The 25,999-nt window shown below is 39.2% G+C and overlaps 3 protein-coding genes across 9 annotated transcripts in view; 2 read left to right on the top strand and 1 right to left on the bottom strand.

The window, feature by feature from the left end:
• Positions 1-24,037, top strand: LOC113653793 (butyrophilin-like protein 2). Of its 4 annotated transcripts, XM_047809470.1 has the most exons (7): positions 2-234; positions 429-473; positions 587-907; positions 2,751-2,755; positions 3,890-3,899; positions 7,641-8,154; positions 13,616-13,667. In XM_047809470.1, the coding sequence occupies exons 2-6, from the start codon at positions 458-460 to the stop codon at positions 7,655-7,657; spliced, it is 369 nt and encodes a 122-aa protein (XP_047665426.1). In that variant the 5' UTR covers positions 2-234; positions 429-457; the 3' UTR covers positions 7,658-8,154; positions 13,616-13,667. The 4 variants fall into 4 exon arrangements, 3 of the variants coding, with proteins under 3 accessions (XP_047665425.1, XP_047665424.1, XP_047665426.1); XM_047809469.1 differs by lacking the exons at positions 2,751-2,755; positions 7,641-8,154; positions 13,616-13,667 and adding an exon at positions 1,979-1,983 and having other exon boundaries at positions 1-234; positions 3,890-4,088; XM_047809468.1 differs by lacking the exons at positions 7,641-8,154; positions 13,616-13,667 and having other exon boundaries at positions 1-234; positions 3,890-4,088.
• The window catches only part of LOC113636638 (WD repeat-containing protein 87-like), an 873,260-nt gene that overhangs the window by 761,504 nt on the left and 85,757 nt on the right, over positions 1-25,999 (bottom strand). The window lies entirely within an intron of this gene.
• Positions 1-25,999, top strand: part of LOC113650946 (kinectin-like) — a 683,852-nt gene that overhangs the window by 607,504 nt on the left and 50,349 nt on the right. The window lies entirely within an intron of this gene.

The raw sequence follows: 25,999 nt of genomic DNA on the forward strand, positions 1-25,999 counted from the left end.
TGTAATGAAGGTGAAAGTGAAAATAGTTTCCGTCTCTCAGACAGAGTCACTGCGCCATTACACTTCCTGCTGTAACGGACTGATACAGGAGGAATATATGTGTATATGTAGACAGGGGACATTTTAAACACGGTGTTTAAACCCTAATGAGTTAAATACCGAATATGTGGCGCTCTGAAATGTGGAAACACTTCAGTTAAAGTATCAGATGTGTTTATATGAGGAACAGGAAAGGTAAGAGGAGTTAGCATCATGCTAAAGTACAAGCTAATCTCAAACGTATCCTATTGTGTGTAATTCCTTACCTTCTTATCGTGTATTTGTGTTAAACATGAGGTCTCTCTCTCTCACTTTGTGTGTGTGTGTGTGTGTGTGTGTGTGTGTGTGTGTGTGTGTGTGTGTGTGTGTGTGTGTGTGTGTGTGTTTAGGATTGTATTAGTCTGAATCTGAGATAAAGATGGCGACTGCAAGCAGTAAGTTATATTTAAAGGAAAGAATTTATCAATATAATTTGAAGATTAAAGATGAATCTAATTGTGTGTGTGTGTGTGTGTGTGTGTGTGTGTGTGTGTGTTTTCTTACACAGATGAGTTTAAACTCATTGGTCCCAGTGATAGAGAGTGGTATAAATACCTTGCTGTCACTCTCTCATGTCGTCTGTCTCCTGAAATCAGTGCTGTTGACTTGGAGATCCGGTGGTTTAAGGAGACAGACTGTGTTTGTGTTTATAAGAACAGTAAGGTGACAGAGGGGAGAGGTTATGAGGGCAGAGTGAGTCTGTTCACTCAGGAGCTGGAGAGAGGAAACGTCTCCTTACAGCTGAGAGACTGTACAGGGTCAGATTATGGATATTACCTCTGTCAGGTCACTGATGGAGACAGAACAGAAGAGATTACAGTATATATGTGTAAGTGTTCCTGATCTCCACACTGTATAAACTCCACATCATCATCTGTGGCTTAAAAAAAAGGGCTTAAAAGCAGAAGCTTGTGCAAATATGAAGTAACTAGGGATTTATTTATCTAACTTTATTTATCTATTAAATCAGAGATTGACTGAATATCAGTTTTAACTAAACCAAACATTTTTTACATGAGTAAAAAATGTGACATTTAAATTATAACAATTTTTGTATATCCAGTAGATCAGACTACATCTCTGTCAAATACAGCACTGAGAACCAAACTACACACATTTAGGTTAAAGGTAGAGGAAAAAACACAGTCTGGCTGATGATTAAGACTTTTGGTGTAAGTATATCTGTCTAGTGGCTAATGTGAGATGTATAACAGTCCAGAGAACACAGATTAGCTGGTCATGTAGTAGCTTAGCTCCTGCTAACATGCTGTGTATGTATTTCTCTACTTCTGTAAGTCTGTAAATTCAGAGTGGAGACTAATATCAGGAGTTACAGGTTGTAGTGTTGGACTTTTACAACATCATTTGTTTTAAAACTAACACAGTAAGGTACAGCCCTGGAGAACACAAACTGTATTGTCCTTGTAACTGTGTTAATAACATGAAATGAGAAACTGAACGACTCCCACTACAATGTAGACTCTCATCTTTCATTAGTCGTGTTTACACACAAAGATTTTTACCAGTATGAATGAATTCAGCCAGACTGCAGATTCCTAATGAACTGTTTCTGTGTGTCTTAAAATGGACTCTTTTCATTTATATACATGTTACATGTGATCTGATCCAAATCTATCTTGGTGCTCAGAGCTCTAGGTTAGTGATTCTGAATGATTAAATCATTTATCACCATATTGTAAAATAGAAAGTATTAATCAGGGAAGAATCGATATCACACAAACACACTCACTATTATTTTAAACAGATTAAAATCTCTAACATGAGCTGTGTTTTCTGTACAACATTTTATTACATGATTCAAACTCACATGTACAGAACACACAAGCTGAATCCCATAAAGAAAATAATGTGAAGCCAAAATGCCTCTGACGCCCTCTAGTGGCTGTCTGCAGTACAATCATTAACTCTTCCAGTTCCCATGTTAGTGAATGGAACATGATCCAAACTTTTATTTAATTTACAGCTCCACAGTCATTTTTATGAGCTCAGTTCATCTTAATATCTCCTCCATATTTTCCCTACAATAAATGTGTTTTATAAGATTTATATGGTGATAATTAACAGGACAGTGTTGATGAGGTTGACTAAGGCAGCTAACACTAACTCAGATTCATACTAATTTATTGTGTGTATGATTTTAGATAACACTAGCAGTAGCTTGTTAAGGTTAACCAGTCACTAGTTTTTAAATGAACTGCACTGACAGAATGAATGGAGAATAAGAGCGAACTTCTTCATTCAGATGAGTAACGTACTGCAGCTCAAATCAGTGATTCATGAGTTAAAGCTCTAAAACTTTTTCCTAACAATGATAAGATTAATATTCCTGTGAACATTATAACAGTACAGTTTAACATGTTACATTTTTATTACTAACACTGTATTAACTTTGAGGTAACTGGTGCAGTGTTTTTAGCTTCCCTGTGATTGGGTCTGGGTTTTAATACATGACGACACCTCAGTTTTCTGACAATGATTCACTATCTGTTGTTATATTTTATTAAAATAGTTAAAATTGTAGCTGAACATCTTTGAAAGCACAGAGTGAAGATTGTTTATCAGCTGTTCTGACTGTAAATCATAAGTTTTTCTCATTGTATTTTATCTAACATTACATTTCTCTCTGTTGTTTTACATGATACTTCTCACAGCGTGGGTAAGTAAATAACTCGACTTCACACTAATAGTAAAAGCTGATATTTTATAAACTTATCACATATATTACATTTTAATCCAGGAATCAAATAGAAACATAAAGATGATTTTCAGATCATGTTTATGTGAAGGAGTCTGATCAGTAAGTGAGATTCCACTTCCATCAGTCAGCTTCTTTCCCACAATGCACCTGTGTGTAACCTCACTGCAGTGTAATAATGTACAGAGACGTTTACCGTGTCGAGTAAAAGACACAACAAACACACAGCATATAACACACACCACTGACAGACTCCATCAGAATGTTACACAATAAACATAAATCACAGCTTTAACAGTTTTCAGTGTTTGTAGACAGAATAATTGTCATCAGTCGCTCTGCGTAACAATCACACCATGTTTTGTAAAAGCACCGAAGAGTCGACTCGGCCTGGCGTTTAGTGTCTTTAAGCTAACGGTAGTAAGTCGTGTTAATGCACGCAGCATAAAGACAACCTGACTGACCTGAGAACAGAAGTCCTTCACTTCATTTCCAAAACTTCCTTCATAGGAGAGAGGGATTTGGGAGTGAAAGAGAGAAAAACAGAAGGAGATCACGCATCTTCTCTAATCTACTGCGACATGTCACATGCTGTCGTAACCAGTATATAGACGAGGCAGCAGTAAAGAACATCATTCTGTTATCTGTTCAGGTTTTACATTGATAAATGTCTGTGTTTATAATTAAAGGAAGTGAGAATCTGATATTCTGTATATTCCTTTATCTACTACAATAGCACAGAGATATATTACAAAATATTTCACTATATATGTAAAATACACAGGGGGAAATGTACAAATACTGACATACTGTATATTGGTAAAGACATGCAGAGATCAGAAAATAGGATTTTCCAATAAATCACAAGATATTTCTCTTCCTTAAGGGGAACTAGCGGTATATTAGCACAATGCTACATGATACAGATTTACTGTGTGTGATGACTGATTGTTGTCTAGTTTTCCTCTTTTTTATTAAGACACACATCAGCTGTGTTTTAACCAGAGTAACAGTTACTTTCCACATTTTCACATGGAACAATTCACATTTGTAATCATGCATAAAATCTTCACACTGTTTTATTTACTTTCACAGGATTTGTTTGGTGAGTATAAACCCCTTTTCTGTGCTAGTGATGTCTTGATGCTGCATGAATAATATATTTATTGTTCAGATGAAATAGATTAGACTGTGCTGTGTGTTCAGAGTGCAATAGCACATAGATATCTGAGCATCATGAGCATAGTGTAGTGAACACAACAGACTGTGATCTCTAACAGAACATTCATCATGCTGGTGTCTAGTTTGTCATTTAGTGTTGTACAGACACATAAATCTGACCTACACACTGATACTGAGAGAGAAAAAGCTGAAATTTTTATAACAAACAGTTATTAGTGACCACAATCTGATCTATTGAAGCTAAGGGGCTTTTTACACCTGGTCACTTCATGCGTTTTCTGTGATCCGATGGTAAAAAGACCCGGGGTCTCATTTATAAAACTGTGCGTAGGATCCCTACTAAAAGTTTACTTATGCCCAAAATCCAAAAATTCCGATTTATAAAACCGTGCGTACGCACACCTGTAAGCAATGTTCCCTTTATAAATCACAGATCACCCGCCGATGTGCGTATGTGAACCAGCCTCAAATCCCGCCCTGTACACGCTCATTTTTAACCATAAACAGTCAATGCAAATCACTGCGCAGGCACGAGAGTGGACCTCGTTATAATGAGTTTCCTCTGCGCTCTGCGTGTTTAAAAATGGGGTGAGGAGCCAGTGTCTCAGGGGTAGCCACTGTCGCCTGCAGGTTATAATCATATTAAAAGCAACATTTTTATAATTATATTAAAAACAAAATTGTTACATTTTCTACTCTTTAATATTGTTAAACTCACCACGAAGCCATCACGTACTGCGCCTGCATTTAGTCTGTTCCCTACACTGTTATGTGTCAAGATAAAGGAAGCATGTGTTGAACCAGGCCAGCGTGCCACAATGTTTGTAAGGGTCATGTTGGAGTCACATATGATTTGCACATTAATAGAATGCACATATTTTCTATTAACATAAGCAAATTAATTTTCAGATGGTGCTCTTATAGCAACATGAGCGCAGTCAATTGCACCGCTTACATTTGGGAAACCAGACATTGCTGCAAATTGCATTTTAATTTCGGCCTGTTCTCGCACAGTGCAGGGGGAACCTGATGTACCGACTACCCATATTAAGTATACCATTCAAAACGATAGATATTACGGCTGTGATACCAGACCTATAGGGTGAGATGATAGATTCCAATAGAATTATTTCATATACAAAAAGGTTTTAGACACAAAGTTGAGGATTACTTATTGTTTTTTAATATAAATAATTTACCTGTCTGCCAATTCCCACTGGAAACAGCCGGTTGCCAAGAACCCCAGAGTGGTGAGGACTTGTATTTGGACTGGGATGGCATGGTTCCGGCGTGTTGCCCTCTCTAATACTGGACCCAATTCAACACATATATCTAAGAGCACAGCTCTAGGGAATCTAACTCGGCTTATTAGCCAGTCATCATCATGGGCCAGGAAATCATCATGGTCCCTGAAAACTCGTTCTCTCCTTATTCTCCCATTGGCGTAATCCTCCAACAGTGCCAGCAGTGCCATCATGAAGCATTACATACCCGGGTCACCGGAGGATTTATACGTTTCTAGCAATTAGACTGATCGTTAACACCTTGACAAAATCACAGAATTAATTTGTGGGAGAAAATTTAAGACGGAAATGTTATAGTGAACACATACTTCTTCATGACGGTTTTGTAATGAACACCGTAATAGTTAGGACCGATGATGAGTAGCGATTGTGCTTCATGACTGTATTTGCAGACTTTGACATTTTATGATATATGTACATTAAGGAAAATATTTAGTTTTTACACTGTGTTCTGTAGTTCTCTAATAAAAGGGTATTTCATGCTATTCTGTATCACATGTAAACGCACCATCTCCTCCTGTGCTCCCGTTGTGGACAAAGTGACTGTAAGGCAGCGCTGAGTATTCATTCATTCATTCATTCATTCATTCATTCATTCATTCATTCATTCATCTTCTACCGCTTATCCAAACTACTCGAGTCACGGGGAGCCTGTGCCTATCCTCAGGCGTCATTGGGCATCAAGGCAGGACACACCCTGGATGGAGTAGCCCTGATTATTATTATTATTATTTTATTTTTAATTCATTTTGAATTACACTTGGATTTTACTAGATGTATTTAGCCTAAAATAATAGCCAAATAACACTGTTGGATTTAATCTTCATGATAATGTGGATATAACGTATGAAATGGAGTGAAAATTTAATGTCATTAATTCTTATAATCGTTCTTCTCACATGAATTTTCTACAATCTAACTTTATAAATGAGACCCCTGGTCTAAATGCCCTCCAAAACGTTTTCGAGACGGATATAAATCCGATGGTTCAAACCCCTTCAGGAGGTGGTCTGGGACGCATTTCAGATGAAACTGGACAGGTGTAAATGAATGTGGTTGTTCAAGCCACATACGTCAGCGCTATGCTCCTCCCAAACGGACGCTCGTCACTCACAAGTACTGGCTCCGATCTTTCACCCAGGCGTCTCGTTGGGTCTTAAGATGCACTGCTGCTGCCAGCGAAAACGCAGCAAACAGTAAATACTGTTTTTTGTAGCATAACAGTAGTAACAAGTTTTTTGTCTTCTTTTTAATTGCATTCTGAAAACAGCATACACCAAAGCGTGTTCCATTTCAATGACCCCGGAAATGAGGTAAAATATATTAGCATTTTGGGCGGGAGCAGAAAGATCGGAATGATATCTGATTCACCTAGACACATTTATGCGGCCTAATGTAAATGGAACAGATTTAACAAATTAGATAGCTATCGGATCAGAGACAACAACACATAAAGTGACCGGGTATAAAAAGGCCCTAATAATCAGAGACTGACTCATTATCAGTTTAAACTGAAACAATCAGACATTTTTACATCAGAGAGGAAATTAAATTACATATCAAACACATCCAGTAGAAACTGGTGATTATAGCAATAAGAACCAAAACCACACAAACCCCAGGTAATATTGGTCTGTTAGTTTTTTCTGTAGATTAATGAGCAAAGAAACTCCAATATTTTCTACACAATGAATAAACACCATGTATAACGATTAAACATAAACCTCAGTGAAAGTCTGTAGAGATCTGAGACACAGAACAAAAATCCACCAGCATGACCTCAGTGTCTTTATCCAATAGACAGATAAACACACAGATAAAGTTCAAGAGCAAAGGAGCAGATTCCAGTTTGTTAAAAAGTAGATGATGGACAGATGAGACAAAGACTAAGCTGTAGCAGAGTGATGAAAAGAGGAAAGTGTGAAGTGAAAAGAAAACTGTTCATGATCCAAATCAAAGCAGCACTTCTGTGAAACATGGAGACATGGACATTTATGGAAGACAGTAGAACTTGTCTTTATTTTTCCCTGATACAGATAGAAATGGGGTTAAAATATGGTGATGTTCAGCATTTTCACTTCATATGGAGTGTTTTATTCAGCAGCTGATCACAGATCTGTGTTACTGCACTGAGTAAAACACCTCATGAAGTCTTTCATTATTTAATATAAACTATTTATAATGATTCACTATCTGTTGTTATATTTTATTAAAATAGTTAAAATTGTAGCTGAACATCTTTGAAAGCACAGAGTGAAGATTGTTTATCAGCTGTTCTGACTGTAAATCATAAGTTTTTCTCATTGTATTTTATCTAACATTACATTTCTCTCTGTTGTTTTACATGATACTTCTCACAGTGGGGGTAAGTAAATAACTCGACTTCACACTAGTGTAATAATGTACAGAGACGTTTACCGTGTCGAGTAAAAGACACAACAAACACACAGCATATAACACACACCACTGACAGACTCCATCAGAATGTTACACAATAAACATAAATCACAGCTTTAACAGTTTTCAGTGTTTGTAGACAGAATAATTGTCATCAGTCGCTCTGCGTAACAATCACACCATGTTTTGTAAAAGCACTGAAGAGTCGACTCGGCCTGGCGTTTAGTGTCTTTAAGCTAACGGTAGTAAGTCGTGTTAATGCACACAGCATAAAGACAACCTGACTGACCTGAGAACAGAAGTCCTTCACTTCATTTCTAAAACCTCCTTCATAGGAGAGAGGGATTTGGGAGTGAAAGAGAGAAAAACAGAAGGAGATCACGCATCTTCTCTAATCTACTGCGACATGTCACATGCTGTCGTAACCAGTATATAGACGAGGCAGCAGTAAAGAACATCATTCTGTTATCTGTTCAGGTTTTTGTAATGTGTCTGTCTGTGTTTTCCCCTTGTTTCTGTCTGCCGTCTCTCCCTGATGTTAATTGTTTTGCTCCGCTTACTCATTGCTCACCATGGACACTAATTACATTCCATCTCTTCCCCAGGTGTCTTGTCTTTGTCTCTAATCGTCTCTGCTTTGTTATTGGCTCCTGTCCACTATATTTGTCTGTTCACTTCCCGGTTGTTGGTCGTTGTTTGTATTGGGTCTGTGTCGTTCTCTGTTCCTGTTCAGTGTCCCGATCTGTTTTGCCTGCCTACTGTTTGTTTGTGTTTTGTTTATTAAAACCTTAAACTGCACTTGGATTCTCACTCGCCTTTGTCTCACCGTGTCACACCGTGACAGAACGACCAACCACATGGATCCAGCAGAAATCCTGTTTTGTCTACGTCAGGAGGACGCCCCAGTTGAGGAATACACGGAGGTATTCTTGGACCTGTGCAACGAGGTCAATTTTGATGAGAAGGCGCTCAAGGATATCTTTAAGCATGGACTAAAGGACATCCTGCGGTATCTGATGCCGTCTACTCGAGAGATAAAAACATTCTCAGAGTTTGTCAACTTGGCGTTGCTCCTGGACGGGTCCGCGCTGAGCGTGAGCAGTGTAGAGACGGAAGCCGGCCGTAAGTATTTTTGGGGGGGGGGCAGCAAGCATCGGGGTCCGTGGGCCGCAGAGTGGAATCAGCCACGGACGCCCGAATGCTCCACAGTGCCTCCGCCCAGACCAGTCCCGTGCACACCCGTGATTGAGCCAGTTCCCATGGCTACCATACCGGCGAGCTCGGCTGAGGTCCGTGCTGACCGGCTGGTCTCCAAACTGGCGGAGACCCCGATGAGGTCGGCTCGGGCGGCCGGCATCCCTAAGCCGCCAGCTGGACCAGCCGGGTCGCCGGAACCAGCCGGGTCGCCGGAACCGACCGGGTCGATGGAACCTGCCGAACCGACCGGGTCGACGGAACCGACCTGGTCGACGGAACCGACCGGGTCGATGGAACCTGCCGAACCGACCGGGTCGAAGGAACCTGCCGAACCGACCGGGTCGACGGAACCGACCGGGTCGACGGAACCTGCCGAACCGACCGGGTCGGCGGAACCGACCGGGTCGACGGAACCTGCCGAACCGACCGGGTCGGCGGAACCGACCGGGTCGACGGAACCTGCCGAACCGACCGGGTCGACGGAACCGACCGGGTCGACGGAACCGACCGGGTCGACGGAACCTGCCGAACCGACCGGGTCGACCGAAATGACTGAGTCAGAGAACGCGGTCGACATCATGACACCCAAACTACCTGAACTCTCTGCCTGGCCTGAACCTATGCATGTTTCTGTTTTCCTGTGTCTTGCTTTGCTGGACTTGCCAGCCCTTCTACTTCCTGTCCCTGTTCATAGGCCCAAAGCAACACCCTGGCTGCCAACTCCGTTCTGGTCTCTGTCTCCGCCTCCAACACCACCCTGGTCTCCGGTCCTGCTCTGGCCTCCGGCTCCGCCTCCAGCACCACCCTGGTCTCTGGTCCTGCTCTGGTCTCCGGCTCCACCTCCAGCGCCACCCTGGTCTCCGGTCCCGCTCTGGTCTCTGGCTCCGCCTCCAGCACCACCCTGGTCGCCGGTCCTGCTCTGGTCTCTGGCTCCGCCTCCAGCACCACCCTGGTCTCTGGTCCTGCTCTGGTCTCTGGCTCCTCCTCCGGCACCGCCCTGGTCTCCGGTCCTGCTCTGGTCTCTGGCTCTGCCTCCGGCACCACCCTGGCCTCCTGCTCTGCCGGCGCCGCCCTGTCCTCCTGCTCTGCCGGCGCCGCCCTGGCCTCCTGCTCTGCCGGCGCCGCCCTGGCCTCCTGCTCTGCCGGCTCCTCCCTGGCCTCCTGCTCTGCCGGCTCCGCCCTGACCTCCTGTTCTGCCGGCTCCGCCCTGACCTCCTGTTCTGCCGGCTCCGCCCTGACCTCCTGCTCTGCCGGCGCCGCCCTGGCCTCCGGCTCGGCTGGCGCCACCCCGGCCTCCTGCTCAGCGGGCGCCACCACTACACGAACCCGACCCGCCCTCCCACCCTGGTTGCGCCTTCGCTCCACCCGCCTGAACTGGGTTTTGTGGACTTGGGAGCGTCTGGAAGCCGCTCGTAGGGGGGGGGCTCTGTAATGTGTCTGTCTGTGTTTTCCCCTTGTTTCTGTCTGCCGTCTCTCCCTGATGTTAATTGTTTTGCTCCGCCCACTCATTGCTCACCATGGACACTAATTACATTCCATCTCTTCCCCAGGTGTTTTGTCTTTGTCTCTAATCGTCTCTGCTTTGTTATTGGCTCCTGTCCACTATATTTACTCTGTCTGTTCACTTCCCGGTTGTTGGTCGTTGTTTGTGTTTGTATTGGGTCTGTGTCGTTCTCTGTTCCTGTTCAGTGTCCCGATCTGTTTTGCCTGCCTACTGTTTGTTTGTGTTTTGTTTATTAAAACCTTAAACTGCACTTGGATCCTCACTCGCCTTTGTCTCACCGTGTCACACCGTGACAGTTTTACATTGATAAATGTCTGTGTTTATAATTAAAGGAAGTGAGAATCTGATATTCTGTATATTCCTTTATCTACTACAATAGCACAGAGATATATTACAAAATATTTCACTATATATGTAAAATACACAGGGGGAAATGTACAAATACTGACATACTGTATATTGGTAAAGACATGCAGAGATCAGAAAATAGGATTTTCCAATAAATCACAAGATATTTCTCTTCCTTAAGGGGAACTAGCGGTATATTAGCACAATGCTACATGATACAGATTTACTGTGTGTGATGACTGATTGTTGTCTAGTTTTCCTCTTTTTTATTAAGACACACATCAGCTGTGTTTTAACCAGAGTAACAGTTACTTTCCACATTTTCACATGGAACAATTCACATTTGTAATCATGCATAAAATCTTCACACTGTTTTATTTACTTTCACAGGATTTGTTGGGTGAGTATAAACCCCTTTTCTGTGCTAGTGATGTCTTGATGCTGCATGAATAATATATTTATTGTTCAGATGAAATAGATTAGACTGTGCTGTGTGTTCAGAGTGCAATAGCACATATATATCTGAGCATCATGAGCATAGTGTAGTGAACACAACAGACTGTGATCTCTAACAGAACATTCATCATGCTGGTGTCTAGTTTGTCATTTAGTGTTGTACAGACACACAAATCTGACCTACACACTGATACTGAGAGAGAAAAAGCTGAACGTATAGCAGTGAGAAGCAAAGTAACACACAAAGCTAGGTAATATTGGGCTGCTAGTTTGTTCTGTAGACTGTGTGCTGTGTTTGAATGAGCGCAGTCAGAATGATCAGAGTTACACTGCGACATCGGTGATCAGACTGCTGCAGAATCAGACAGAGTCACAGTGTGAGCTAACCGGATAACGCTAGGGAAAAGACTAGCTCTTGTTGAAAGTGAGAGGTTTTGCTCTTTTACCTTGTGCTCAGAAACTGTGACATTCACAATGATGAGTAAAGAAACTCCAATATTTTCTACACAATGAATAAACACCATGTATAACGATTAAACATAAACCTAGAATAAACATAGAAATGGGGTTAAAATATGGTGATGTTCAGCATTTTCACTTCATATGGAGTGTTTTATTCATCAGCTGATCACAGATCTGTGTTACTGCACTGAGTAAAAACACCTCATGAAGTCTTTCATTATTTAATATAAACTATTTATAATGATTCACTATCTGTTGTTATATTTTATTAAAAGAGTTAAAATTGTAGCTGAACATCTTTGAAAGCACAGAGTGAAGATTGTTTATCAGCTGTTCTGACTGTAAATCATAAGTTTTTCTCATTGTATTTTATCTAACATTACATTTCTCTCTGTTGTTTTACATGATACTTCTCACAGTGATGGTAAGTAAATAACTCGACTTCACACTAATAGTAAAAGTTGATATTTTATAAACTTATCACATATATTACATTTTAATCAAATAGAAACATAAACATATGTAATAGATATAAAAAGTTTACACACCTCTTTTTAAAAGGCAGGTTTTTGTTGTTTAATAAATGAAAACAATAAAAATCATATCAGAAACTTTTCCACTTTTATAGTGAAATTGCAACTTATATATTAAAGATATTTTAAGGTAAAAAAAAGTACAATAACCCGGTTGTGTAAGTTCACACCCCTAAATTTATACTAATTTGAAGCACCTTTAGATTTTATCACATCATTCAATCTTTTTAAGAGTTATAACAAGAGAGTTATTATCAGTTTAACACGTCGTGACTCAGCAATATTTTTCCTTTCTTCCTTGTAAAAGCATTCTGACTCGGTCATATTGTCTGGGCATCTCCTGTGCACAGACCTCTTCAGGTCAAACCACAGATTTTTGATTGGATTTGGATCTGGACTCTGGCGGCCATTCCTAACCCTTGACCGTGTTTTAGTGAAGTCATTCCTTTGTTGATTTGTGTTTGTGCTTCGGGTCGTTGTCCTGCTGAAAGGTGAAATTCCTCTTCATCTTAGGTGTTTTAGCAGAAGCCCTAAAGGTTTTGCACCAAAACTGACTGGTATTTGGAGCTATTCATTATTACCTCCAGTCTGATTAAAGCCCCAGTTCCAGCTGAAGAAAAGCTGCCCCAAAGAATGATGCTGCCACCTCCATGTTTCACTGTGGGGATGGAGATCTTCTGGTGGCGTGGTTTCTTTGTGCCAAACATATCTTTTGTTATTATGGCCAAAAGTTTCAATTAGACAATAAAGTCTCATTAGACAATAAAACATTAGTCCACATGGTTTTGGGAGATTGGATATATTTTGTTGATAACTTTAGCCAGGCTTGGATGCTTTTTTGTTGTTGCATAAAACAGACTTCCATCTTGTCACTCTAACCTGAAGTTCAGACATATGAAGAACCTTATATTGGGCTTCTTGACAGCCTCCTGACCAGTTTTCTGATGGGCTTCTGAATAATAGTAGAGGGTTTAGAGGGTGTTGATTTTTGTCTTTCCAGTGTTCCATGGTATATTCTATGTCTGGAAATTTGTTTGTATCCCTCTCCTAATTGATATTTCTCAACAATGAGATCCTGTACCTGCTTTGTCAGCTCTTTGCAGCCCCATGGCTTTTCCAGTTACTAAAATGAACAATCCTACAGGAACAGCTGTACTTTATCTGGTGTCCGTCAGTCACTTTAATTGACAGCAGGTATCTTTTAGTGAGTATCTAACAAGAGTTTGAACGTGATTGGTCGATTCTGAACACTGCCACATTAGCAATTAGAAAAGGGTGTACAAACTTATGCCAGAGGGTTAATGTACATTTTTATTAAAGAGAGAAAAACAGAAGGAGATCACGCATCTTCTCTAATCTACTGCGACATGTCACATGCTGTCGTAACCAGTATATAGACGAGGCAGCAGTAAAGAACATCATTCTGTTATCTGTTCAGGTTTTACATTGATAAATGTCTGTGTTTATAATTAAAGGAAGTGAGAATCTGATATTCTGTATATTCCTTTATCTACTACAATAGCACAGAGATATATTACAAAATATTTCACTATATATATAAAATACACAGGGGGAAATGTACAAATACTGACATACTGTATATTGGTAAAGACATGCAGAGATCAGAAAATATGATTTTCCAATAAATCACAAGATATTTCTCTTCCTTAAGGGGAACTAGCGGTATATTAGCACAATGCTACATGATACAGATTTACTGTGTGTGATGACTTATTGTTGTCTAGTTTTCCTCTTTTTTATTAAGACACACATCAGCTGTGTTTTAACCAGAGTAACAGTTACTTTCCACATTTTCACATGGAACAATTCACATTTGTAATCATGCATAAAATCTTCACACTGTTTTATTTACTTTCACAGGATTTACAGAGACGTGAGTATAAACCCCTTTTCTGTGCTAGTGATGTCTTGATGCTGCATGAATAATATATTTATTGTTCAGATGAAATAGATTAGACTGTGCTGTGTGTTCAGAGTGCAATAGCACATAGATATCTGAGCATCATGAGCATAGTGTAGTGAACACAACAGACTGTGATCTCTAACAGAACATTCATCATGCTGGTGTCTAGTTTGTCATTTAGTGTTGTACAGACACATAAATCTGACCTACACACTGATATTGAGAGAGAAAAAGCTGAACGTATAGCAGTGAGAAGCAAAGTAACACACAAAGCTAGGTAATATTGGGCTGCTAGTTTGTTCTGTAGACTGTGTTTACAGCATGACCTCAGCGTCTTTATCCAATAGACAGGTAAACACACAGATAAACATCAAGATTTATTTTTCCCTGATACAGATAGAAATGGGGTTAAAATATGGTGATGTTCAGCATTTTCACTTCATATGGAGTGTTTTATTCAGCAGCTGATCACAGATCTGTGTTACTGCACTGAGTAAAACACCTCATGAAGTCTTTCATTATTTAATATAAACTATTTATAATGATTCACTATCTGTTGTTATATTTTATTAAATTAGTTAAAATTATAGCTGAACATCTTTGAAAGCACAGAGTGAAGATTGTTTATCAGCTGTTCTGACTGTAAATCATAAGTTTTTCTCATTGTATTTTATCTAACATTACATTTCTCTCTGTTGTTTTACATGATACTTCTCACAGTGGGGGTAAGTAAATAACTCGACTTCACACTAATAGTAAAAGCTGATATTTTATAAACTTATCACATATATTACATTTTAATCCAGGAATCAAATAGAAACATAAAGATGATTTTCAGATCATGTTTATGTGAAGGAGTCTGATCAGTAAGTGAGATTCCACTTCCATCAGTCAGCTTCTTTCCCACAATGCACTTGTGTGTACCCAAACTGTTGCAGCAACCAGTAGCCGCTAAGAGGCTGAGTAGAGGGAGTTAAAGATGACGCGTTTCGGTTGCATTCAGGTGGTTTATTGTGATGTTTAACAGAATGATGTCAAGATGAAATAATCTCCAAAAAATAGAAAAGGAAGTAACTGTAAATCAAAAAGAAACGTTCAATGGAAATGTATATCCAAAGAAACGAAACGTACAAAATGAAACGAAACGGTCAACAGAAAGTGAGTGTCCCAGCTATTCACCCCCTTTCCTCCTGCATCCAAACGCAAACTCCCAGATTATATGCACCTGTGGACACCAAGTGACGTAACAAACGAAAAGTGACAATTTCAAAATAAAAGACATCAAAACCTTACCGGACACATACACACCAGCCAATGATTATTACACCCAAAAATAAAAGTAATAATCATAATACGATACAATCACAGTAGACTACACAATGTATGTTTCTGTACACATGAAATCATTAAATCTCATTTTACAGACACAATGTATACACAAATGTGCATGTGAGGGTGTAAATGTCCAGTTCTTCATTGTTTGAACAATATCTGTAATTGAAAAGAACATGCGAACCAATCCAACTAAGCCTTCAGAATGTCATTTGAAAGTTCTCAATTTATGTAAACTTTAAAATGTCATTAAACAACTAAAAGTTCTCAGTTTCAAGAAGAAGGCAAATTTTAGTAATAGGTCTGGTCAGGTAGGTACTCTTGGTCTTGATTTTTACTTGACTTATCAATCCCTTTTTATCTGGTATGATATGAATAATTTTGCCCATAATCCATGAACTTCTTGGAGCAGTATCATCCACTACAAGCACAATAAAAAAATTGTGTTTCTTCACCAGCCACTTCTGGCGTTCTTGTAGTTCAAGTAGATACTCCCCGATCCACCTTTTCCAAAATAGATCCGCCATGTACTGGACCTGTCGCCACCTTCGACGTGAATACAAATTGTCCTTCTCGAACAGTCCAGGTGGTAAAGATGGCTGAGTCTTCAACAAAAGAAGATGGTTAGGAGTAAGGGCTTCCAAATCATTAACATCCATCGATGCTCTAGATATAGGACGATTGTTAAGGATTGATTCAATTTCACAAATTAGTGTGTGTAAACCCTCCTCATCCAAACTTTGTCTTCTAAGGATAGAATTTAGAATCTTCCTTACTGACCTTATAAGCCGTTCCCAAATTACTCCAAAATGTGAACCAGACGGAGGATTGAAGTTCCACTTGTTTCCATTTTGAAGCAAAAATGAATTGATTGGATTGTGATTCCAGTTGTTTTTGGCTTCCTGCAACTCACGTTGGGCACCAACAAAGTTCGTACCATTGTCTGAACGTATCTCGACTACTTGTCCTCGACGTGCAATAAATCATCTTAATCCATGAATAACAGAGTCTGTATCAAGTGTAGATAATATTTCGAGATGAACAGCTCTTATGGTCAAACACGTGAAAATTACTCCATAACGTTTTATAATACTCCTTCATCGCTTAGCTTCAAAGGGACCAAAGCAGTCCACTCCAACATGGGTGAAAGGTGGTTTGTCAGGTGTAACTCTTTCCTGTGGCAAATCTGTCATCTGCTGATGACCCGTGGTTCCATGAAGACTTTTACAGACTACACACTTTGATAAAATCCTCCTTATCGCAGTGCTGGCACCAGGGACCCAATATCTCTGTCACAAAGTAGCCATCATATAATTTCGTCCACAGTGTCCAATGTCATTGTGAATTTGCCGCAGGATGAAATCTGTAACATGCAGGTCCTTAGCCAGTATAACTGGATGTTTAACTTCTTCAGGCATCATAGCTTTGTCCAGACGTCCACCAACTCTAATGGTATCCAAATGAAGCACAGAGTTAAGTTTATAGAGTTCGCTACTTCGTTTTACCAGTCCATCCTTCCGTAGACCAGACAGTTCATCAGAATACCTCTTCTTTTGGCATAGACGAATAATCTCCAATTCGGCCTTTTCCAGTTCTTCTGGAGACAACAACTTAAAGGTCATATTGGATTTGAACTTTTGCATCTCCTTGTCAAGAGTTGTTGCAATTTGTCCATGTCACAGTAATCAGTCAATCTTTTCCTTTCCTTGCTTAGATCAATTAAAAATGTTCCTGAATCGAAGTATCCAAGCTATGCTCTTTTTCAAATCACATCCATGAAGAATAGTGATTAATGTATGGAATAAAATCATAATCCTGCTGAACATAATCCTGCTGTACAGTATTCACCAGAACACTCCCTTTTACTTCTGGGTCATTAGAAGACATTGCACCTACATCAGTAGGATCCATAGGCCACGACTCTTGTGGTTGAAGAAGAAATGAAGGACCAGAAATCCATATCTTGTTTTTTAAGAAGGAAGTCACCTTTAAACCTCTGGATACCAAATCAGCTGGGTTGTTGAAAGAGTTCACATACCTCCATTGTGTAGTTTCAGAAACCTTTTGAATTTCAGCAACTCTGTTGGCTACAAAGCATTTGAACCTAGAAGTCTCATTTTGGATGTATTTAAGAACAGAGGTGCTTCCAGGTGGATTCCAGAATACCGAATCCTGAAGATTAATCTTCAGCTCTCTTTTCCACAACTCGTCCATACGAATCACAAGCGTAGCAGCAGTGAGCTCCAGACGAGGGATAGTGATTACTCTCAAAGGTGTCATTCTTGCTTTACTCATTAGCAGAGTAGAATGGGCAATTTTCTGATCATTATGAAGCAACAAGTAAGATACAGTGCCATAACCTTTCTCGCTGGCATCTGAGAAGTGATGTAATTGGGCCAATGTAACTTCTCCAAAGTTATCAGGCTTAAAACACCTGTGAACCTGGAATTTATCCAATTCATAAAGTTTGTCCAACCAACTTGTCCATCGCTGAATGTGCTCTGTTGGAATAGTGCTGTCCCATCCAATTTTCTCTCGACACAGATCTTGAAGTATAATTTTGCCACGCAAGATCACTGGAGACAGAAAACCAAGAGGATCATAAATAGAACTAATGACAGAAAGACGATCTGAGAGCAACTTGGAGACGATGTCGCTCCAAACAAATGCACAACCATTCTGTATTCTTCCAGATCACCATCAATGTTTCTTCCTGGCCACCAAAGAAATCTCAATAAATCACAATCATTGGGATGCACCTTGACCTGATGAAACATCGATTCTATGTCAGCCATCATAGCAACATACTCCATTCTGAAATTCACAAGAACACTCACCAGAGGACTTGTTAAGTCTGGACCTTGCAGAAGATGTTCATTCAATGATGTTCCTTGGTATGATGCTCCACAATCAAACACCACTCTGATCTTTTGCTTTTTGGGATGATATACCCCATGGTGAGGTATATACCATAAGCGTCCATCATGTCGTTCCAATTCCGCTATGGGAACCTTTTCAGCATGGCCTTTGGAGATGACATTCTTCATGAAATTAACGTAATCAGAATGAAAGGATGCATTTCGTCGCAGCTTTCTTTGAAGATTCAGAGCACGTTGTTCCACTATTGCTCTATTTCTTGGCATGACAACAGTTTCATTTTTGAGTGGAAGACCAATGTAATAATGTTCATTCATCAGTCTTGCTGATCGAGAAACAAAGTCCATAAATCTATGATCTTCCTTTGACAATCCTTGTTGTTCCTCTTGAACACATTCAGGAAAGTCGGTCTTGAACTGTCGCTCCCACAACTTATCCAACTTCATAACTGTGATCCTATTAACAGTCATATGAGGATACTCCTCAACAGCATGCTTCTCCAATAGGTTCATTGGTCCATTAACTGTCCACCCAAACATGGTCTATATAGCATATGGGCTATTATTTTGACTACGAATAATCTGCCATGGCTCCAATGCCTCTGGCACATTAGCTCCAATCAACAGCTCTACACCAGCATCAATTGACGGCAAACAGATGTGATTTAAATGAGGCCAACAAGCAAGATCATTTTGTGTGGCAATGTTAGCTTTGCTTACAGGCATGATCTTCTGAGTGTATACTTCTGGCAAAGTACAGTAATGCTCTTGATTCAATCCTGACACTTCCAAATCCTTAAGAACATGACAAAAGATTGATTTATCCTGATTCATGGTTCTCATTAGTATGTTGATTTTCTTGGCAGAGAGATTGAGCTTTGACATTGTGCAGAAAGTTGCAGAACTTCCAGAATCCAGGAATGCATAGGTGATCACCACTTTACTTCCCTTCTTTGATTTTACACATACAGGAACAATAGACAATGCACACTTGTCTTTACCAGCCCCAGTAAGAGCACTGGATTGAAGTGAGACCAAAGCACTACCTAGTGTTGGCTCTGATTCTTCTTTCCTAGTGTAATGAATGCTCCTTTTCTCTGATGAAGAAATATGAAGAAGACTTGGGTGCTTGAGATGACATATCTTACATATGCTTCTCTCCTTGCAATCACGGCTGACATGCCCTGTACATAAGCAACCGAAACAAATCCCCTTCTTCTTCAGAAAATTCATCTTTTCTCCATGAGATTTCTCAGCGAGCCTTTTACAGAAATCCAATGTGTTCCCCTTCACAGAAAAGACAGATTCTGTTTACAGTCTTCCCACTACATTCATTTACCTCTGTTGCTGTGACTCTAGTGGCAAAACTGCTTCTAGATTTGGAACGAGGTGACTTTACATTCAGGTTTCTACCTCCACTAGGCAGAACATCTTGAATGTTTCCAAATACTGGATCTGTAACTATTTTCACTTGTCTTTCTATGAAATTCACAATGTCAGAAAAACAAGCTGCGTGATTCGCTCCTGTAAATCATATGCCACTATCCTCCATTTTTCTCTCAACTTATAAGGAAGTTTTACAGAATTACAGAATCAAGTTCTACTCAAGGCCATGCAAATCTTGGCTCATCACTCTCAGTTTTACATTATACAAAGCCAATGGATAATCCTCTTATACCTCCATCTTCAGTTGAACCAGTTTCATCATCTCACAATATGCAGGATCCAAGTGAATATCAGAACCTTAAAGCTGGCCATGATGAAGTACAGTCTCAAATACAACCAACAGACAGTGTTTCTAATGTGAGCAGAAAAAACGTCGTCTAGTAACACAACTCATGGATCTCAATGCAGTCGATCTTCTATTGCATCTGCTCGGCTTAAGACAGAGGCCGAAATGGCAGCCTTGTAGATATCTGAGCATCGCCTTGAGTAGAACTTGATTCTGTAATTTGAGCACTTTGCCTGGGAGTTTCCACTTCATTCATCCATTGTTCCACATCTTCCATGAATCCATCAACGCGCTTACATATTGATTCAAACCACTCCGTTTATTTAGTTCATCAGGAGGGAGAAACACAAGATACAACACACTGTGTTTTTGTGCAACACAGATACATCATCCCTTAAACATTTCAAAGATATCAGCATTGAACGCACTTGTGGAGCATTGTCATCACATTTCATGAGGTCTTTCATAGATAAAATCATGCTCTTCATTTTATTCACCATAGCCTTGCGATCCTTTTGCAATCCCTCCATTTTGCTCCATTAGGCTTAGGCTCTCTCTTGCTGCTCTCAACAGCGTTCTCAGGCTCGTCTACATTCATTTCGCCCACAACACAATCCACATTCATCAAACAGCACCGTACTCAAAGCACATTAATCAATCCAATAATCTCATGAATGGGCACAGCACCACCATGTGATAAGTATGTAGCAACTTTGCACCTTGTTTCACAATCACAAGCCAAATCCAATCCATTCAATAAAGCGATACACAAACTTCACACAGCAACACGGGCGTCTTCACATTCAATAAACAGCAACGCTGGAGCCAAACACAGCAACACCGCTAACATACCTCTTCTGTAATCATTGTTTGCTTCGGTGTGCGTCCGTGTTTCATGTTCTGCATGCAGAGAAGTCCTTTCCAATGATCCACGATCCCAATGATCCAAGATCCCAGTGATTCACGATCCCAATGATCCACGATCCCAGTGATCAAATCCAACAGCAATCATTTTCTGTTGACTAAACTGTAGCAGCAACCAGTAGCCGCTAAGAGGCTGAGTAGAGGGAGTTAAAGATGACGCGTTTCAGTTGCATTCAGGTGGTTTATTGTGATGTTTAGCAGAATGATGGCAAGATGAAATAATCTCCAAAAAATAGAAAAGGAAGTAACTGTAAATCAAAAAGAAACGAAATGGTCAACAGAAAGTGAGTGTCCCAGCTACTCACCCCCTTTCCTCCTGCATCCACACGCAAACTCCCAGATTATATGCACCTGTGGACACCAAGTGACGTAACAAACGAAAAGTAGCAATTTCAAAATAAAAGACATCAAAACCTTACCGGGCACTTACACTCACTGCAATTACTCACTCTCTGTAATAATGTACAGAGATGTTTACCGTGTCGAGTAAAAGACACAAAAAACACACAGCATATAACACACACCACTGACAGACTCCATCAGAATGTTACACAATAAATATAAATCACAACTTTAACAGTTTTCAGTGTTTGTAGACAGAATAATTGTCATCAGTCGCTCTGCGTAACAATCACACCATGTTTTGTAAAAGCACTGAAGAGTCGACTCGGCCCGGCGTTTTGTGTCTTTAAGCTAACGGTAGTAAGTCGTGTTAATGCACACAGCATAAAGACAACCTGACTGACCTGAGAACAGAAGTCCTTCACTTCATTTCTAAAACCTCCTTCATAGGAGAGAGGGATTTGGGAGTGAAAGAGAGAAAAACAGAAGGAGATCACGCATCTTCTCTAATCTACTGCGACATGTCACATGCTGTCGTAACCAGTATATAGACGAGGCAGCAGTAAAGAACATCATTCTGTTATCTGTTCAGGTTTTACATTGATAAATGTCTGTGTTTATAATTAAAGGAAGTGAGAATCTGATATTCTGTATATTCCTTTATCTACTACAATAGCACAGAGATATATTACAAAATATTTCACTATATATGTAAAATACACAGGGGGAAATGTACAAATACTGACATACTGTATATTGGTAAAGACATGCAGAGATCAGAAAATAGGATTTTCCAATAAATCACAAGATATTTCTCTTCCTTAAGGGGAACTAGCGGTATATTAGCACAATGCTACATGATACAGATTTATTGTGTGTGATGACTGATTGTTGTCTAGTTTTCCTCTTTTTTATTAAGACACACATCAGCTGTGTTTTAACCAGAGTAACAGTTACTTTCCACATTTTCACATGGAACAATTCACATTTGTAATCATGCATAAAATCTTCACACTGTTTTATTTACTTTCACAGGATTTGTTTGGTGAGTATAAACCCCTTTTCTGTGCTAGTGATGTCTTGATGCTGCATGAATAATATATTTATTGTTCAGATGAAATAGATTAGACTGTGCTGTGTGTTCAGAGTGCAATAGCACATAGATATCTGAGCATCATGAGCATAGTGTAGTGAACACAACAGACTGTGATCTCTAACAGAACATTCATCATGCTGGTGTCTAGTTTGTCATTTAGTGTTGTACAGACACATAAATCTGACCTACACACTGATACTGAGAGAGAAAAAGCTGAATGTATAGCAGTGAGAAGCAAAGTAACACACAAAGCTAGGTAATATTGGGCTGCTAGTTTGTTCTGTAGACTGTGTGCTGTGTTTGAATGAACACAGTCAGAATGATCAGAGTTACACTGCGACATCGGTGATCAGACTGCTGCAGAATCAGACAGAGTCACAGTGTGAGCTAACCGGATAACGCTAGGGAAAAGACTAGCTCTTGTTGAAAGTGAGAGGTTTTGCTCTTTTACCTTGTGCTCAGAAACTGTGACATTCACAATGATGAGTAAAGAAACTCCAATATTTTCTACACAATGAATAAACACCATGTATATCGATTAAACATAAACCTAGAATAAACATAGAAATGGGGTTAAAATATGGTGATGTTCAGCATTTTCACTTCATATGGAGTGTTTTATTCAGCAGCTGATCACAGATCTGTGTTACTGCACTGAGTAAAAACACCTCATGAAGTCTTTCATTATTTAATATAAACTATTTATAATGATTCACTATCTGTTGTTATATTTTATTAAAATAGTTAAAATTGTAGCTGAACATCTTTGAACGCACAGAGTGAAGATTGTTTATCAGCTGTTCTGACTGTAAATCATAAGTTTTTCTCATTGTATTTTATCTAACATTACATTTCTCTCTGTTGTTTTACATGATACTTCTCACAGACTCGGTAAGTAAATAACTCGACTTCACACTAATAGTAAAAGCTGATATTTTATAAACTTATCACATATATTACATTTTAATCCAGGAATCAAATAGAAACATAAAGATGATTTTCAGATCATGTTTATGTGAAGGAGTCTGATCAGTAAGTGAGATTCCACTTCCATCAGTCAGCTTCTTTCCCACAATGCACCTGTGTGTAACCTCACTGCAGTGTAATAATGTACAGAGACGTTTACCGTGTCGAGTAAAAGACACAACAAACACACAGCATATAACACACACCACTGACAGACTCCATCAGAATGTTACACAATAAACATAAATCACAGCTTTAACAGTTTTCAGTGTTTGTAGACAGAATAATTGTCATCAGTCGCTCTGCGTAACAATCACACCATGTTTTGTAAAAGCACTGAAGAGTCGACTCGGCCTGGCGTTTAGTGTCTTTAAGCTAACGGTAGTAAGTCGTGTTAATGCACACAGCATAAAGACAACCTGACTGACCTGAGAACAGAAGTCCTTCACTTCATTTCTAAAACTTCCTTCATAGGAGAGAGGGATTTGGGAGTGAAAGAGAGAAAAACAGAAGGAGATCACGCATCTTCTCTAATCTACTGCGACATGTCACATGCTGTCGTAACCAGTATATAGACGAGGCAGCAGTAAAGAACATCATTCTGTTATCTGTTCAGGTTTTACATTGATAAATGTCTGTGTTTATAATTAAAGGAAGTGAGAATCTGATATTCTGTATATTCCTTTATCTACTACAATAGCACAGAGATATATTACAAAATATTTCACTATATATTTAAATACACAGGGGAAATGTACAAATACTGACATACTGTATATTGGTAAAGACATGCAGAGATCAGAAAATAGGATTTTCCAATAAATCACAAGATATTTCTCTTCCTTAAGGGGAACTAGCGGTATATTAGCACAATGCTACATGATACAGATTTACTGTGTGTGATGACTGATTGTTGTCTAGTTTTCCTCTTTTTTATTAAGACACACATCAGCTGTGTTTTAACCAGAGTAACAGTTACTTTCCACATTTTCACATGGAACAATTCACATTTGTAATCATGCATAAAATCTTCACACTGTTTTATTTACTTTCACAGGCTAAACTGTTACGTGAGTATAAACCCCTTTTCTGTGCTAGTGATGTCTTGATGCTGCATGAATAATATATTTATTGTTCAGATGAAATAGATTAGACTGTGCTGTGTGTTCAGAGTGCAATAGCACATAGATATCTGAGCATCATGAGCATAGTGTAGTGAACACAACAGACTGTGATCTCTAACAGAACATTCATCATGCTGGTGTCTAGTTTGTCATTTAGTGTTGTACAGACACACAAATCTGACCTACACACTGATACTGAGAGAGAAAAAGCTGAACGTATAGCAGTGAGAAGCAAAGTAACACACAAAGCTAGGTAATATTGGGCTGCTAGTTTGTTCTGTAGATTGATGAGTAAAGAAACTCCAATATTTTCTACACAATGAATAAACACCATGTATAACGATTAAACATAAACCTCAGTGAAAGTCTGTAGAGATCTGAGACACAGAACAAAAATCCACCAGCATGACCTCAGAGTCTTTATCCAATAGACAGATAAACACACAGATAAAGTTCAAGAGCAAAGGAGCAGATTCCAGTTTGTTAAAAAGTAGATGATGGACAGATGAGACAAAGACTAAGCTGTAGCAGAGTGATGAAAAGAGGAAAGTGTGAAGTGAAAAGAAAACTGTTCATGATCCAAATCAAAGCAGCACTTCTGTGAAACATGGAGACATGGACATTTATGGAAGACAGTAGAACTTGTCTTTATTTTTCCCTGATACAGATAGAAATGGGGTTAAAATATGGTGATGTTCAGCATTTTCACTTCATATGGAGTGTTTTATTCAGCAGCTGATCACAGATCTGTGTTACTGCACTGAGTAAAAACACCTCATGAAGTCTTTCATTATTTAATATAAACTATTTATAATGATTCACTATCTGTTGTTATATTTTATTAAAATAGTTAAAATTGTAGCTGAACATCTTTGAAAGCACAGAGTGAAGATTGTTTATCAGCTGTTCTGACTGTAAATCATAAGTTTTTCTCATTGTATTTTATCTAACATTACATTTCTCTCTGTTGTTTTACATGATACTTCTCACAGTTAGGGTAAGTAAATAACTCGACTTCACACTAATAGTAAAAGCTGATATTTTATAAACTTATCACATATATTACATTTTAATCCAGGAATCAAATAGAAACATAAACATTTGTAATAGGTATAAAAAGTTTACACACCTCTGTTTAAATGGCAGGTTTTTGTTGTGTAATAAATGAAAACAATAAAAATCATATCAGAAACTTTTCCACTTTTATAGTGAAATTGCAATTTATATATTAAAGTTATTTTAGGGTAAAAAAAAAAAAGTACAATAACCCGGTTGTATAAGTTTACACACCCCTAAATTTATACTAATTTGAAGCACCTTTATATTTTATCACATCATTTAATCTTTTTTAAGAGTTATAACAAGAGAGTTGTTATCAGTTTAACTCATCGTGACTCAGCAATATTTTGCCTTTCTTCCTTGTAAAAGCATTCTGACTCTGTCATATTGTCTGGGCATCTCCTGTGCACAGCCCTCTTCAGGTGAAACCACAGATTTTTGATTGGA

The sequence above is a fragment of the Tachysurus fulvidraco genome, chromosome 26 (assembly GCF_022655615.1).
Source record: "Tachysurus fulvidraco isolate hzauxx_2018 chromosome 26, HZAU_PFXX_2.0, whole genome shotgun sequence".
Taxonomy (NCBI): Eukaryota; Metazoa; Chordata; class Actinopteri; order Siluriformes; family Bagridae; genus Tachysurus; species Tachysurus fulvidraco.